The following is a 17,640-nucleotide window of genomic DNA, read 5'->3' as shown; positions in this document are numbered from 1 at the left end:
CTTTATTTAACAAGATGATATTCTTACATGCGAAGGTTTGCAGTGAATGTACGTTTGCTTTCCGAATGTGGTGGGGGGACAGAGGATAATCTAGACTAAGGTTCGAAAGCAATGGTCCTTGGCATTCAAAGATGCAAACCGGAGGTTTAGGTTTATTTTTTATGCTTTCGCCTAATTTTATTTAAGCGTCTGCAATGCATCACTCTAAACATTGTCCATTCAGGAACGTTTTTGAAATGATTGCACAACATCGGGCCTCGCAAACCAGGCCTATGGTTATTTGGATTTGGACATTTTGGGAAATTGCCCCAAATAGCTCCTCAGTCTTGGCATAGAAGACCAAAACTTCCATCCACCTTCCTGTCGCTTTCACCCTCCTTCTCTACCTGCTTCATCTCCTCACTGACATCCTTTCATCCCGTCCAGGGAGGTTAACAGGACCATTGTCCTCGGTTGGTCCACAGACCACAGATGTCGTACTTAATCTGGAAACCCTAATCTCTCTCTTCCTCGCCCACTGTCTCGTTTCTCAGTATATTTTCCATTTTGAATTTTACTCTTGCTGTATATATTTTTTTTTTCTCCGCTCAAATCTCAGATGACCAAACAAGATAAATGAATTTTCCATATTTTATTGCGGACATCATAATATAGTGTTTTCAACTGCAGAAATTTGGATTTTTTGAATCGTCTGTCTGATGGTTCTGATGAATTTGGTTTACTAGAACCATTTACACTTATAAAATTGATCCTTTTGAAACTGTTATGATGCTATTTTACAGTAATAATTGCGCATTTGAGCTTGGCATATTATTGGGCCTTGCGATCATCTGTATCAGAGAATATTCGTTTTGGGTCCATGGGTTGACCTTTTGCTATATATTGACACTATGATGTAATGCACTAGAATGGGTGTTATTTTATTTGCTTCTAAGTGGTGTTTTATGATATTGTGCCGGTCCTTGGATGCTCAGTTGACCGTCCAATTGGTATTCTCATCCAGAATACACTTGGTACAGTATGATATAGCTATTTTGACAGAATGAAGCCGGAAATATATCTGAGGCATCACAGATCTGCCTTTTTTGTCTCCTAAGGAGAGGAAACTGTTGCAAAAGGTTCTGCATGTTTCAGAAAATTCTGGTTACCCTAGAGCCATGGTGCAGGTCTTAGTTACTTCTGCATGCTCATTCTGCGAATTTCTTCTCAATTTTGCATGAATTTCTTCGAATCCTGTTTATGGTACGTTGTTGTGTAAGTTGAAGGGACATTAATTTCACAGTAAAACTTCTTGTTCCTGTGGAAAGTGTGATGCGTCAGTTAAGGCAATGAGTGTGTGAATGTAGAGTGGAGGGAATGGAGGCTCTCGTCCAGGGACCCAGTCTGCTGTTGGTTATGACGCAGCAGCATCATCCGATCTCTCTGTCCTAACCGAAGACTGCACAAACGCATGGAGCTGCTGCAGTTCGCCATTTTCATGCACCGCTTTAAGCTTTGTTTCACATAGATATGGGCCGCTTCACTTATGGCTATTTATCGAATAGAATCGACCTGTAATCACAATTCATTCTTATTTTTCAGTGTTTTTATTATCGTTAATTTTCAGACTAATTTCAAATATTTTTTTCCTCTTTTCTCAATTTTTTTTTTGGCTTTTTATGTTGTGCAGGTCGGTCATAATCCCTGTCCAGAACATGTGGGACCCTGAGAGAACTGAAGAGGATTAAAGACCATCCCACTCTGCCACTCGTCCTCCAATCAGACCACTTCATTTGACCGTGGAGAGCCAACGACACAGGGCCCTCGACTGGCAAAGACTTTTACCCGGCTGCTCCAATAGCACCCAGCCAGCAGGTTTTCGCTGCTTGAAAGAGCATGTTGCCAACGCTCTCCCTCTGCTCCATCATCTGGCTCAACCGGGGAATCAAGCTGAGGAAAGTGCACCAGGCCACCAACACCGGTCAGGTCTGAAACCGCTGCAGTCACAGACATAACAGCAGCAGAACGCTACCTTACCGACTTTTGAAAATGCTTCTAAGCTTCGGGTGACTCCCCCTCCTCCCCTCATCCCCCCCCCGACCCCCTCCCTCGAGCCACCCATCTAACATCCAACACCAGAATTTAGTGACTCAACAGCCTTTTTCGGTTTCTGAGGAGGATTTCTGTAAAGCCGAAGCCTGTTGTTGCAGTAGCACTCGGGCTGCACCATCTAATCCTCTATTTGGTGGCCATTTTGATTTTGTTGTCTCCCTAACAAAATGGCGGCGGAAGGTTTTCAGTACCGTGCCCTCTACGCATTTACCAAGGACCAGGAAGAGGACCTGGATCTGCAGCCTGGAGACGTCCTGACAGTCAGCAAGGCCTCTCTGCTGTCCATGGAGAACTACCAGGAGGGCTGTGAGGAGCAGCCGGAGCACCTGGGCTGGCTCCTCGGGTATAACGAGCGCACCAAGCAGAGAGGCGACTTCCCTGGGACCTATGTTGAGTACGTGGGCCCCGTCAAGATGGTGCTCCCATCGAGTCAACCCAGGTCCCAGCGGCCACTCCCTGCTGCTCCCAGATCAGAATCGTCTCAAGGTAAGGACGTTTTCACACTGACAATGTCTGTCACGTGGTTTTTCTCAGGTGCGTTGCTGCACGATAGGTCCGTCACTTTCTTATAATTTGTTGCACCATACCATTGTGAATTTGAAGGCGTCCTTACAATATAGTGTAACAACATTATAAATATATGAATTATTATATATAAAAGATCTCTATGAGGAAACAGCACAGAATTGAATTGACTTCTCATTATTTAAATGAAAAAAATATAATACAATGTGATGTTGTCTGTGAATTTCACTTTATGCAACATCACAATGAGTTATTGAACTCTTCCAGAACGATTACTGTGCATTTTTCAAACAAACTCGCTCTCCTTTTTCTACATGCAGTTTTTTGTGTTTATTTTTCCTAATTGTCCTACACCGTTTTTCCAACTCAGTTAATTGTATATATTAAATTTAGTTTATTTGTTTGTAAGGCTCAAGTATGCAGAAGGTATCCAATTAGAAAGCAGTAACATAACAGTCAATCATGTTCAGTCATGCATCCTCTTTTGCTTTGTGTGTGTCCTTATTCTTCTCAGGATATTTTTATAAAGACTTTTATTGCAAACAAACTAAAGCAAATTTTCCTTGACATAGCTTTTAACTACAGAACTTCCACTCAACACTACACTTGCCTTTTGTCACTTCTCTTGGTCATTGACTTTCAGTGTGCAGAATGATGTATGTACACAGTCTGTTTTCACACTCATCTGCTGAAGGGGGAGAAAGTTTTTCTGTGCTCACTTTAAAGATGTAAAGAGTTTAAGATGTATGTTTACAAGGTGGTTTTGTGACTTGTGACAGTCTTGGTCCAGTATGCAACTTACAAAGCTGTTTAAACTTGAGTTGTTCAGAATTTACCACAAACACACAGAGAGGACTTTCCAGTGAAGAGTCATCATCAGCTGTTACATTTTTGAATTGAAAAATATTTGCATTTTCAGAGATTCTGTTTTTTTTTCATGAGGGAGAAAGAGGAAGAAGTCATTGAACTTTTTTGAGGAATAAAAACATTTATATATAAAACATTTCTTCAATCGATGCCTGTCGTATGTTAGTTGGCATAGTCGGTGGGTTTCTGGTCAACCACCTTGGGAGTTTTGATGGGGCTCCCACATTTGGCAGTGACCTTGAGCTGACCCTTTAATCTATACTTAAAACACGTCATAAGCCTTACCTCTTTGGAAGCACAGCTAACCAAACTCTCTGCCGAATAATAAAGGGCTAATCCATCTACTTACTGGACTCTCCTGTACAGGTCTGCCCAGTGATTCTGTCCGTCTGTGTGGCCCTCTTTACATTCGACGTTAACATGTGTCTTTGACATTCCAAACTGCATCTGGGCTTATCTGCACAAAAATGCCTGCCGCTCCCTCATTGTGATCTCTTATTGACCCCTCTTCTCAACTGTGAGTAAAGGATTGCACAGGCAGGAGGGGTTGCAAGGACTATTTTCAACTCTGCTATGACCAAGACAAGAGATATGAGGGGCATTTTTGACATTCAAAAGTTAAACTTACTTACCGACATATCGAGAAAGACTAATGTTTTGATAGGTGTGTTTGTATTTAGTGCAAATTGAGAGTTATCTGACAGTTCAGGGAATACAATGTCACGTGTTTTTAATCAGAGATAAGTGTTCTTTCACACCTCTCTTCACTCCCATGACTCTGGGAAAATAGGCCTGTCTGATATTTATTCATAATGGTAAGAGCCTGCTTTCAGCTACAACTGTGTCCAAGTCAAATATAGTCTTGGCATGGATTGGTCGACCTTAGCAAGCTCAACTTCAAGTAAAAACTTTGATTTGTAACCAAAGTTCCTCTGCTCTTCCAAGATTTCCATCATTTTCTCCTAATTTGCATTCCCATGCTTTTGGCTTCAGCTGGAAAAGATGCATAGGGCCAAAATAGATAAATAGAAGTTTTAATATCATTCTACATATGAAACCAGACATTCCTCTTCTGCCAAAAGCTGTATTCTCTTCAATTCCTCCATGCTTTCTTTATGACAGATGGGCTAAGTACCACTCTGAGCACGTAGGCTGTGAACTCTGAATTACCTCTGGTTGAGCCAATTGGCTATTCATCGTGTACAACAAAGTACACTGGGCCTCATTCAGATTCATTTCTCGGTATTTTTCTCTGAAAAGTCCTAAAAAGCCAGTGATATCGTAGCTGCAGCACAAATCTGTCCAGAACTCTTATCAAATGAGATTTGTCCTTGCCAACAGTAAAATAAAAACCTGAGAGTGAAAGTGATGTATTGGTGAATAAAGCACAGGCCTTAACCTTCTCCAGCAGAGGCAGGTGAGGAGGAGAACAGTATCCTCGCACTTTGACAGACAGTGAGACAAACCAGTTGGGCAGCTGGCGTTTGTGTCTGTGATTTGGAGAGACAGGGGCAGAGGAACCAAGTGAAACCCTGAGAGAGAGAGAGAGAGAGAGAGAGAGAGAGAGAGAGAGAGATAGAGAGATAGAGAAAGAGAGAGGAGGGGAAAGTGATGTGAGAGGTTGGGGGTGCGGGTGCGGGGGTAATTTTACAAATATCATCCTCATTTCCCTGAAGGAACAGAGGCCCTGGTCGTTGTGTGAATAGAGCTATTGTTAGCATGGCCCGTTTACTATTCACAGGGATCGTAACATTTGGCATCGAGGGGCAGTACTACGGCCCAGTGGTCAGGAAAGTTGACCGAGTTACAGGTTTGATCCCAGTGTCCATCCTGTAACATAGAGCTGAATGAAATACAACAAATTAAACATTAATTTGTTTGTCTGAACTGCAGTGTTACAACACACAACTTTTTAGCAGTTTATTTGCTTTTAGAAGGAAAGTGTGAGTAAGGGGAAACGCTGCCGCACTTTGAAACACCTGCACACAAAACAGCATGATATTGGATGAAATGCAGTAAGAGATCTGTAACTTGGTTACTGTAAAACCCACATTTACATGCAGCTGGCTCGTTATCAGATTTCTGCCCAGCCCCAACAACACCAACACTGGAACATCAGAAGTTTATTAGTGATATTTATGAATTCAGATTGACACTGAGAGGCTAATTCTGTAGTGACACAGATTTCTTCCTTGCTGTTAGACGTGCAAATGTTGAAAATTGTGTAGCGAGACTAATTTATTTTATTTTCAGTTAGTCAGACTTTTGATAGTAATTGTGGTTTGTACAGCTACAATTAATAATCCTTTCTTCACTATGCTCTGCTGCTACAGCAACACTCGGTCAGGAGTCTTTGTCATGCAAATGCACACATGTAAAACCCGGTTATGTGTAGACAAAAAAAAAAAATCAGGTTTCTTTTGCAGAAAAGTTACCGTTTACCGGGTTTTTCTTAATCCCTTACCCCTGTTAAAGAAACCAGGTTTCTCATTTGCATTTAAGAAATCAGGTTACTGCAGTATGTCAACAACAGCCTGGCTACTTAAGTGCATGTAAATGTACCAATGTTTCAAAATGCAGATGCAAATGGCTTTTCTTCTGTCTAACATTGCATAGTAATGGGAGGATTCTGGATCAGCAGGTGATATTTAGTGTAAATATCATTAAAGAACAAGTGCAGCTGCGGTTCTACTGATGTATGCACCTACACCTACACATGTTTGTTATGGGTAGATTTTTTTGTGTGTTTTATTGTTGTGTATATAGAAATTAAATGTAAAAAAAAAGACACTCTTTCTCAACATTAGTCAGCCTTTCTTGTGATTTGTGTTTTTACGTGTTGTATTGGCCAAGTTTCCACACTTCAAACCAGTTTGTTAGAATCAATTTTGGTGATCTAAAACGTATCATGTTACGAGGTGCATATTTCTTCAGCACAACTAGGAAACAAATTAAAGACACATAACTTTTCTCAACTTGCAGCAGAAATAATTGTACAAACTCAGAGTTTTTTTTTGTTGCATTCCCTCCTTTCGCTCTCTCCTCTCCCTGGCCTCACTTTAACTGCCTGCTGAAGTGAACCATGGCTTGGCATTTTTGCAAACTCCTCCCTTCATACTCCCTCTCTCTCTCTCTCTCTCACTCCCTCCCTCCTCTCTCCTTCTCTCCCCCTTCTCTCCCATCCTCCCTTCCTTTTTGCAGCCTCTCTCCCTGATTCACATACACGTCTGATACTGTCTCTGGGCAGCTATAAACCATGTTAGCGGGGCCAGTTCTCAGAAAGGAGAGGCCTCCGCTCACTCTGCACTCCCCGTGCCTTACCAGGAAAACACTTTCAAAGAACCCATGGAGGGGCTGGGAGAGGGGCTGAAACAGTAGAGAAAGAGAATGGGAAAGATATGGAGAGGTGGAAAGGGAGGGAGTCGAGGGCCACGGTGTAAGCCAAGGCCACCCTATCCAACTGCAAATATAGGAACCAGCTGTATTTGGTTTCTCTTCTGACTGTTGTATTATTCTCCTGGACTTCAGTAAATTTAGCATGTTAGTTTGCAGAGCTATAGAAAATTTTATTTTCTGGAGGATTTCTTTACCGCCAGAGCAGCAAATGAGAACTCATTTAAGCGTGAAGTTGTCTCACTGAAAGATTAATGGCTTTAGCAAACCAGAAACACAGTAAAGTACATTTTGTACAGTTGCTTACTGAAGGCAGGAGTGAAATAAAGTCAAAGCTCCTGTTTGCTTTGACAGAATGATACCACCAAAGCATTTATACTTGACTATGTGGATTTTTTGTCCTAACAATAATGATAACCATGCTAAAGAGGGCTAGGAACCAAATCATGCTACAGAAGCAGATCTGTACTTTTCTTCTCGGGGCTAAATCTCCAACTCACCATTACATTCATGTGCGTGTGGCAGTGATCTGAAAACTGTTCATTTATGTATTCAAGCCCAGGGCTACGCTTGAAACAAACTAGTTTGTACAAGGTATTGACCAACCATGTCCAAAGGCAAAAGTGTTTATAGCTGTTCGAAGGTGTATGTGTATGTATGTTCGAAGGTGGTGTAAACCTGTCGCAGAGCATGGAGAGACATTACACACATTAAATTACGATAACAGCACAGACTTTTTTTTTTTTTACCTAATCTCTTCAAAGGCATTCATAGCGTTGCACTCGTTTGTGCATATGAAAGGTGACAAAGAAGTTGTGTGAAGAATTAGAAAAGAAAGTTGGTGAGAGAAGTAGCATGGTCAGCCAGTTGCTGGGTGAAGTGGGCATGAATGTTGGCTTGTTGGTTGTCAGGCACAGCAGCCACAACTCTTACCACTTTCAGACGTTGTTCAACAATTTGACTCACTGACTGACTGATAAAGTTACACCATTTGTCAGCCGGATGCCACATGACTGAGTGATAAAGTTGCACCATTGGTTGGAGTTTTGGAGTTTTCTCGTCGGTTGTTGTTCATTCAACATGAATTGGCACGAATAGTTTCTCGAACATCCTCGGCGAGTTTACAGGTGGTATTGCCAAATTAGCCACTTTGATACTAGATTTAACAACTTATCAACATGTAGTCTTAATGTGCTGCGTTTCAGTCTCTGTTTAAAACTTGTTCTGTGAAAAACATGTAAATGCAAACACCTTTATTGGAAATTCGGCTGTATTAAAATACTGTATATGTGAGCACAGAGAATAGCAGAGGAGCAAACAGATAAAGGGGCTGAATGCAAATACGACATGACGGCTTCATTAATATGCTCATTAGCGTATTACATAATTTTTTACATCATTTACAGCATTTCCACAACAATTTTCAACTGCAACCTCAATTTTGCACATTGACATACACAGTCCAGCCACAGATAAGGTTTTGATGTAGTCTTGCGACTGTATATGTTTGACTGTAACCTTTAAAATTCTCTAGTCATGTTGCATTAAAAACCTCTCAATCAGCCTGCTATTACATGTTTTATTGCACATTTCTGCATTAATCTCCTCTGAGTTTGCACCTGCAGGCCTATAAAACCAGATCCAGCGTGGTGTGCAGATCACCTGTGTTTGACTTGGTTGCAGGGGCTCACTTGTACACGTGTAGCTTTGAAGCATGTTGTGACAGAGGAGTGGATGGTGTTTCTGGTCATGATGTATTGCCTGTCTGCATAGTTGGGATGCAGTGAAGACATGTAGCAGTGAAACCTGACCAGCAGCATACACACTGTTACACACCATTCGTGAGCCAGACACCAACTGGCCTTGTCACCACTGCACATGAGAAACACATGCTTGGAGTAAACGGCATGGTTCAAAAGTGTTTTAGCAAATTCTGTCCTCATTTGTTGATAAAGGTGTTTACTTTCAATACGGCCTTGAATATTTATGTGCTTTGGGAAGCCAGTGGAACCTCAGTAACGCACTTACACGAGGTGAAATAATGCAGATAGTAAATAAGAGAACATTTCAGCGGAAATATTCAACTTAGTCTTCTATTGTCCAGTCAAAATTAATTACTCTATTAGTTGTTGGGCATTTGGTGTTTATTCAGCAGTATTCTTCTTTCTTAATCTTAGAAAGCTTAAAAAAGCATAAATTGATTTCTCAACCCTGCCCTCCTCAAACCACTGAAGAAGAGTCTCTGAGACACGTGAAAACCCTTGATCACGATCACTTTGATAATTGTAAAATAAAAATATTATTTTTTCAGTGGTCACTTATATCTGTGACTTTCCTGGCTTGATATTTTTTCAATCCTCAATTGCCAGTATATGAATTATATATCACAGTGTTGTGTCAAATAACAGCCTGAAATCCAAAGTTTTTCCCACATATAGAAATGATAATTAGTTGTACCGGTAGCGGTGCTTGAAATGCATACCATAACTTCTGTTCAATAATAAGACATTCACATAAAATCAGCACAAATCCGCAGTGTTGCAGTTAAGGTGAGGAAATTCCTGAGGTTTAATTCGACCAGTGAAATCCTGTGAATGAATTCATGCTGTATCTCTGCACTTGGAGAAGCTTAATTTTCTGACACACAGCTCTGAGAGGGAGAATGCAGCAGAGCCAGCTACGTATTACATAAGCATACTGATGCAGAAGATACAGAGCAAATATTTTGCTTTGCATAGCTTTCCTTCATCCAGTCTACTTTTGCCTGTCTGCTGCTTGCCTTGGACTGAGTGAGTGGGTCAGTGTAAACACACAAAGACAGGATCTGCAACATTCATTCGACCTTCACGCTCTCAGCTTCATGTGTGGACAGCAGCACACACAACACGTGACTCTGTAGGTTTTTCTCACTAACATAGATGTTGTTGAATGAGTCCGTTTGATCATAATGTACTTGCTGTAATGACTTTATCAAAGCTTCTATGGAGGAAAATTGAAAACACAGTCATGAGATCTTGTCCGTAAGAATCTCTTACAATGGATGCATGCATCGACTACACTTATAGCCTCAAATGCACCAGGACTCACTGGGTAAAGTGAGAGTGCAAAACTACACTCTTTCATGTTTTTTTTCCTCTTTATCTCTTTCTCCCTCTTTCTCTCTCTCTGTTTCTCCCATCGGCTACGTCTCAGGACATGTCAAGTCATATGCCTCTCTCTCTCTCTCTCTCTGTCTCTCTCTCTGTCTCTCTCTCTCTCTCTTTTCCCATATCTTTCCAAAACCCTGAGAAGACTCCAGGGATACAGCTGCTTTTTGCAGAAAAAAGAAAAGACTCCTTCTTTTCACAAAAGTCAGAGTTTGCACTTTTTTTTCTTTTTGAGCAAAGAGAAATATACAATGAAATAAATGTTTATGTTTTTTTTATGTAGGAGTGAGAAAGTTCCTTCCTCTTGGGAAAAATATGGCAATTCATGTTTTTCTCCCTTCTCTCCTCCCAATTAGTTGGAATGTGTTCATTTTTGTGGTTTTATAGCCTGTGCATGTACTTATTTCCCTGTTTCGTGTCATTTCCCTGTTTTATTGCCTGTAGCCTGCCTAAACACAACTGTTCCATGAGGGTTGGCTCTTGCTCTCTTGTACTGAATAATTAATACATTCTGCTTTCTAAAGCAATGGAATTTGCATTTTGCTGCATCTGTATTTATGTCAATCCAGTCTTACTTTGACGGTGCTTATTTTTTCTGACAGCAATTCTATAATTAAATAAAGGCATAGAATTAGCAGTATGGAAACTGAATTGGTCCGTGAAGTTGAAGTAATTTTTCACAGCTGTACATCAAGGAATTTCATGATATGTGAAACAGTTAAGTGTTGATGGTTTGTGTAAACTGTCAACCAGCGTTGATTGTGTGCTTAAATGCCAAATGCATCATATTTTACCAAACAAGGACCTCCAGTGGCCATGTGGATTCTCTTATCTGTCATAGTATGACTTTGTTATAGAGGTGTAAGAAATTGGAGTGGTTGGTTGGTTCAGCAAAGCTTGTGACTATGACAAAGCTTACTCCCTTTGTTGGGTTCTGATTGCCAGTTTCGGATTTGAAAAAGATTCTGCCTGATTTCCTGAGCCCCAAAGCTAAGGAACTCTCCTCGCTGCAGTGACAACATAAATAAACATAGCCGGATTCTCATTTTAATGCCGGAGGTTACTCGCCAAAATGCAAGAATGAAACTTTGGTTTCAGCCAGCCTGTCTCTGTCCTCAAACCAAAGATTTGTTAGGTAAAAGAAGCAGCAATCTGTAACATCAAATCCTGCTTCACAGTATTACAAATCACTTTACAGTGTTTTGGTGTCTGAGAAGCCTTAAAACTCGTGGATACATTACTGAAATTAGACTTCTTGTATTGTATTTCATCTTCTCATCAACTCAGCCCCTCGTGTTGTTTTAACAAAGAGCTGTTTTTATGCGTGCACGCCGGCGACAGCCAGGGCCAGAGGCATTATGTTTTTAGGTTATCTGTTCATACGTCCATAAATCCCATTCTCGTGAACCTGATATCTCAGTAACACCTTGAGGGAATTTCTTCAAATTTGGTACAAATGTTCACTTAGACTCAAGGATGAACTGATTAGGTTTTGGTGGGCAAAGGCCGAAGTCATGTGACCCAACAAAGCAGGTTTTTGGCCATAACTCATGAATTAAAAAGCTAATTAAAATGCAATTTAACCTGAATGTGAAAAAATTATTTTAGTGATGACATTTTATATCCAAAAGGTCAAAGGTCAACTTCACTGCGCCATCATGATGTTCTGCAAAAGCACTACTGGCTATTAGTCAAAGCTGTAACTCAGGAACTCCTGCAACTTGGCTGGTTGGCGGAGGCATACAACCGCGAGACAGTGTTTCTAGTTGGTCTAAACACCAGGTCAGAGAGGAGACACAAGAAACTGCCATCAGTCAACATTAGTTTCTTTTAACCATGAGCACAATCTGTCCCTAAGTAGTTTTTATGCCTGAACTAAAGTAAACCTTAACCACTGCCGATAGGGGAGCCAGATCAGAAAATGCTCATGAGTTGTTTCGGAGGGCAATAACAAATGACGTATTTTAATGTTTCGTTTGTAAAAACTGTACAGCACAATTAAGAGAGAGAGATACTGTGAGGAGAGGGGGGGGGGGTCTTCTAGCCACAATGGGCAACAGGGATAAGGAAGAGGCAGAGGTCTGTTTGTGTGCTCGCTAGAGACCTGGAGACTCTGCCAGGCAAAGTTTCCATGTTAAACTGGCAGGCATGGAGACCGAGAGAGAGAGGGAGAGAGAGAGAGGGAGAGGAAAAACAGAGATAGATCGCATAATAAACTAGTAAATGAGACCAAAAGGGAGGAAAAGAAAGAAGGAGCAAGAGAGAAAGTCCAGCAAGAGCAAGAATGCAATAGAGCAAAAGAAAGAGAGAGCGAGGGAGTGAGGGAGTGAGGGCCAGAGACAGAACAAGAACCAGGGGGGTGGGGGGACGGAATGTGCTGACGCGGCGTTTCTTGTTTGAACTCCCCAAATTAATAATCAGCAGCGGTTTAGCCGAGCTGTGCCAGGAACAGGAGCCTACTGCCAAGCCCCAGCCAGGCCAGGCCCTCCCTGCTCCCAGTGTTACCCCCACCCCTCACCCCCTACCTCCCCCCTACTCAACCCCCAGCTCACAGCCCTGCTCGGGGGCCGAATAGGAGGCGCTGCCTGTCTGCCTTTCCTGGTCGGGCCGGGCCTGGCACACTGCCACAGGGCTTTTGCTTGTTCAGGAGTTTTGATTAAATCCTTTATTGTGCTCCACTCACGCAAAGAGCTAAGGCGAAACACCGAGCAGGATGGAACGGAGGGGAGGAGAGAAAGCGAGAGGGGAGAAAAGAAAAGGGAAAAAGAGAGAGAGAGGGAGGGGAGGGAGGGAAATGGGATCTGTCTCTTTTTTCCCTCTTGCTTTCTCCTTTTCTCTTTCTTTCGGACTGAAAAGATGTTTGATTTAGTCTATGGGGAGTTGTAAAGTAGATAAAGTTTTTTGCTCGCCATCAGCAGTCTGGATTTTTGTGGCCTTTTTATTTTCACTCGTCTGAATAAAGACCATTTTCAATCTTTTGTACAGTTACTATATTGTTCTGGTTTTATTATCATTTGTCTCATCAGCTAGACTTCCAGACTACAAACCAGGACAGTGACAGGCCTCAAATTGTCTCTGTATTAATTCATCTTAGGAGAGTTCGGATAACAATACTCTGCAAACAAACGCAACACAGAATACTAAATCCTCCAGTGCTTTTTTTACACGTGTGCTTTTTTCGAAATGGATACTGAACTCCACCTTATCATGTTTTATAGTTTTCTTGTATATATACTCACAACATTATACACACTCTATATCTCCAACTGCTCCTAGTTAACTGGACCCTTGTGAGTGCTGCAGCCCCCCCGTGGTCTTTCAGAGGCTTTGTGCCAGAAGTGTAACAGTGATTTGTGTTGTTGTTTCAGCTGTTTCTGTGCTGGACCTGAGCGAGCAGTTCACACCACCAGAGACGGCTCCCCCAGCTCTCGTCAACCTGATCCAAGCCATAGAGAGGAGAGGTATATCCATGTCAACCAGCCATCGTATTTGTCTGTCTCGCTGACTCTGTCCGCCTCCCCGTCTTTCCGTCTATGTGTGACTGTCTCCCTCCCGCCATCTGCCCCTTGCTCTCATGCCAGCATTTGCACAAGTGTAGACATATGGACATGTGAATGCAGTCAGTCAGTCACACAGATGTAGAAGAGTACACACAAGTTCATGCACACTCTTAGGATCTCCTCAGTTGGTTAGGGACTTGATAAAGGTTTTCTACAATTAAGTTTACTGTGGTTCTAAGCACGGCTCGACATTAAAGCTTGTCCGGGACAAGTGGACTTTTTGTAGGGCAAGTGAAAGAGAAATTTACTTGTCCCACCAGACAAGTTAAAAGGCATAAACAAACAAAAAAAATACAGTGTTTCTTCATTATCTCCTTTCCTTTTGTAAGGGAAACTGTCTTATGCTAAAGGAGATAAGCTAGGAAGCATTGAAGCTCCTTTCCGCAGCATTTAAAGAATTCATCCAGCTCTTATCATAGCCGCCACCTCGATACTTTTATGGCTAAGATACTTAGACTTTTCAACTGCAGCTCTCATCTTTTCAGAGAGAGTTGGCCGGGTCAGGGGCCGTCGACACCGCTGGTGTGTACAACCAGCTGAGATGAGATATCTGATAAACAATAAGATCCAGACCCCTTGTTTTCACTCACGTTTTGTTATGTTGCAGCCCTATGCTAAAATCATTTCAGTTCATTTTTTTCCCTCATCAATCTACACTCAATACCAATACCAGTTCCTTTGCCAGGAGTCTTCCTAGAGCTGGCTGCCTGAACAAACTCAGCAATCAGGCGAGAAGGGCCGATACTAGTTCCTTTGACCATGGTCCGGTTGTTTGAACTTGTGCATATTAAACCTGCAGGGTGGAACTTCTGTCTCCAGGCAGTGAGAGTAATTGAGATAGAGGTAGAGTAAATACTACATAACCTAGTTCAAATATTTTACAAATGCCAGCCTGTGCAAAAGCAGTAAGGTGATATCCAGTCCCATCCTTTCTCAGTCCCTTCTCTACTTTCTCCACTCTGCAACGAGGAAAAGCCGCACCAGTGGCACTAATGGTGTTAGTCTTCACCAGGTTTCTTTTTTATCTGGTGCAGCAGAAACTTTTCTTGGATGCTTCTTAGGTTTTTCTTCTAGCCTCCTCCGCTCCTTCTGACACAGTGTTCTGTTGTTTATATGCACATTGTAATCATATCTAGAGGCACCCAGACGGACAGCTGCACGTTGTTTCCCGGACTTTTAATGTGTTCCCCGAGTAACCCAGTACAACATGCTGAAGGTTCCTAACCCACGTGTTTCATCTAGGAACCTTCAGCATGTTGTACTGAGTTGCAAGGGGGACATATAAAAAAACATCCAAGTAATAATGCAGCGGTGTGTCCAGTGCTTAATCGAGCCTCCAGATGTGTTTACAATGAACACATAGACACCAGAACACCCTCTTCACCCTCTGGCAAACTCACAGGTTAATGTAAAACGCATCACTACCAGTTAACAGTGGAAAGTCGCCACAGATGGGAGATTTAAACTCTGGTTTACAGAGAGATTTACCTACTGCTGATAGACTTTAACAGTATTGTGTGAACTTCTTTGGCAATGGCTTGAATATAATGGAAGTTCATTTATGTTTAAAAGTCACACTCACCAGCTTTAACCCTTAGAGCCTGATTGATGCAGTTTGAACATTCAGGTTGAAACATGCACATGTGAAGAAGCAGTCCTCTAGAACTGAAATTAAACCATTTGGTTAGTCCTGGGATTCGATATTATTTTATCAAATCTGAATCCAGTATGCTGTTTCTTTGGGATTGGATGTGGTTAAATAGATCCAAGTTGAGTCAGAGCAGTTTTCATTGGCCTCACTGAGAGTCCTGCACAGTGGGTTTCATTCACACTATGTTATTAACAAATAGCACTCAGTGGGTTTCCATTCACACTTTTTCCTCTTTTTTTCTGTCTTTCTTTTTACTTTCTGCCTGTGATGTCTCACACACATACACACACACATACAGTATATGTAGGCCTTCAGCTAACAATTATTCATATGATTTATTAATCTTCAGTTTATATTCTCAATTAATCAATTAATAGTTTAATATAAAAATGTCAAAAATTGTGGGAAAAAAAACTAAATTTGGCAATATACCAGTATTGACAATAACCGTGATATTTATTTCTTTTCACTTTTCATTAAGAGTAATTTTTATGCAATTATGGTTACACACACACACTCTCTCTCTCCCCCTCCCTCCCTCCGCCTCCCTACTGATGAGCTACATGCCGATACTCTGATCATCCCTCTCATCCTTCTGTCTGACTTGTCTTCGAGAAGCCACCAAAATTCTTTCTAGTAAATATTTATTGCTATCTACTAGAAGGGCGGCAGGAGGTCTTTCTCTGAATGTAAATACTATATGTAGCAGTAATATAAAATTATTTCCCCATGTTGCATGCGCACACACTTTTGTCTAGATGCAAGCTGTCTAGACCCAGTGTTTCTAAAGGTTTGTTTTATTTCAAGCCTGTGAAATGAGTAATGTAGTCATTCAGAGTTAAATGTTTTCCTCACGGACATTTTCACAGGATGTGTGAAGTCGTTCCCTTTTTTTTCAGGGAACAATCTGCTGAAAAGAATCTCGTGATGCAGGGTTTCAGTGTAGAGTTAAACTTTTCTGTGCTGTGTCTGGCACACAGCAGAGTCACTAAATGAATCACACATTTTCCACAAAAAAATAGGACAAACAAAAATGAAACACTTAACACAGGAACATTGGTTGGCTCTGCTGTTGTAAATATTGCTTGTACAAAAACATTTGAAGGATCAACTCTTCCCAGTTGATTGATTTCCTTCACTCTGTTCTTGGATGTGAGACTGGAATGAAAACAGCACGGAGCTGACATGTGCCGAGAGTTTTCAATTTATGTCTTATTTTATCTTTAGTGCTTTGTCATGTACAAGTTGTTACTCACAAACTGACATTGTCCAGCTGCTAATAAAATGTCTGTGTTGCGTGTTCACCATTACTCTTGTATTACTTTGTCATAAAGTCATCCCCTTCATTAGGGTGAGCTACTGGCTGCAGTGTGGGGCTCACATGTGCATTTCATTTTATGAATATTTGTTACTTTGAATTCCTCTTGTTGCCCTTCAGGTTTCTACTTTCCTTAACTCAACTGCTTTTTCTGTCTTTCTCAGGTCTTGACTTCAAGACATTGTACAGGACAGCTAGCTCCGTGGGTTCAGACAGCCCAGTCAACAGCCTTAACTCTGGTGAGTTAGTTTTCATCCTAAATTGGATTTTTCAGAACGTTTCATTGACACATTCAGATTGACACATGCAGCATGTATGTTGCTTTTCACCTGCGCCTTCATATTTATAATGTTAAAGTATTTATATCAAGGAAATTGGTAGTTCAGCCAGTCGTCTACTGTTGGCCACCAAGTAGTTTGATGGTACATCTCACCTGCCTGCTAAAGATGTAGCCCATTCGCTTTCCCTGCCCAGACCTGCTCAGATACCCTAATCTGTACTCATGACCCTCAGGTTGCCTCTAAATGCCTTTGCATATGTCTTTGTTGTCCAGAGAGTGACACGGGTCAGAAAGACGTGGGTTACCTCTCCGAGTGTGTCCTGCACTACCTGAGGGACCTCCCGTCACCTGTCATCCCCGCCTGTGTCTACCCTCACCTTCAAACTGCTGTCACACTGCAGCAGCAGGTCCTACAACAATCAGCAGGTGGGTCTCATGCTTAAAGCTGACACTTGAATCATGTCTTATGTATCTCCTTACTGAAATGGCTCATTAATGGAGCATTAGCAGAGGTTTTAGCTGATACAAATCACAGATTCTGCTCATTCCTGCCGACCATTTTCCCCAAGCATACCATTACGCCATACCATATTTTTACAGTAACTTGCAACTTGCTTCAAATAGCGACATTTTGCCATCTTTCTTTCTTTTATTTTTTTCAATTGTGGCTCAAGAGACAGAGTGGGTCGTCAAAAGTAAGACGGACCACATGTACATGTTCTCTGTGATAGATTATCAGTCTCAAGTGAGATTCAAGTCTGTGCAAGTGGACGTCTTACACTCCTAACTGGAACCAGTGGCTTCCTGGA

The 17,640-nt window shown here is 41.6% G+C and overlaps 1 protein-coding gene across 2 annotated transcripts in view; it reads left to right on the top strand.

Moving 5' to 3' along the window:
* pik3r2 (phosphoinositide-3-kinase, regulatory subunit 2 (beta)) overlaps positions 1–17,640 on the top strand; it is a 36,197-nt gene that overhangs the window by 5,811 nt on the left and 12,746 nt on the right. For both annotated transcript variants that reach the window (XM_056391033.1, XM_056391034.1), the window contains exons 2-5: positions 1,670–2,577; positions 13,391–13,483; positions 16,716–16,790; positions 17,105–17,257. In XM_056391033.1, the coding sequence (XP_056247008.1) occupies positions 2,259–2,577; positions 13,391–13,483; positions 16,716–16,790; positions 17,105–17,257 (640 nt within the window). In that variant the 5' untranslated portion in view covers positions 1,670–2,258. The remainder of the gene's footprint in view (positions 1–1,669; positions 2,578–13,390; positions 13,484–16,715; positions 16,791–17,104; positions 17,258–17,640) is intronic.

The sequence above is a fragment of the Seriola aureovittata genome, chromosome 12 (assembly GCF_021018895.1).
Source record: "Seriola aureovittata isolate HTS-2021-v1 ecotype China chromosome 12, ASM2101889v1, whole genome shotgun sequence".
NCBI lineage: Eukaryota > Metazoa > Chordata > Actinopteri > Carangiformes > Carangidae > Seriola > Seriola aureovittata.
Note: the sequence above shows the minus strand (reverse complement) of the source record. Positions and strands in the feature narration are given on the sequence as shown.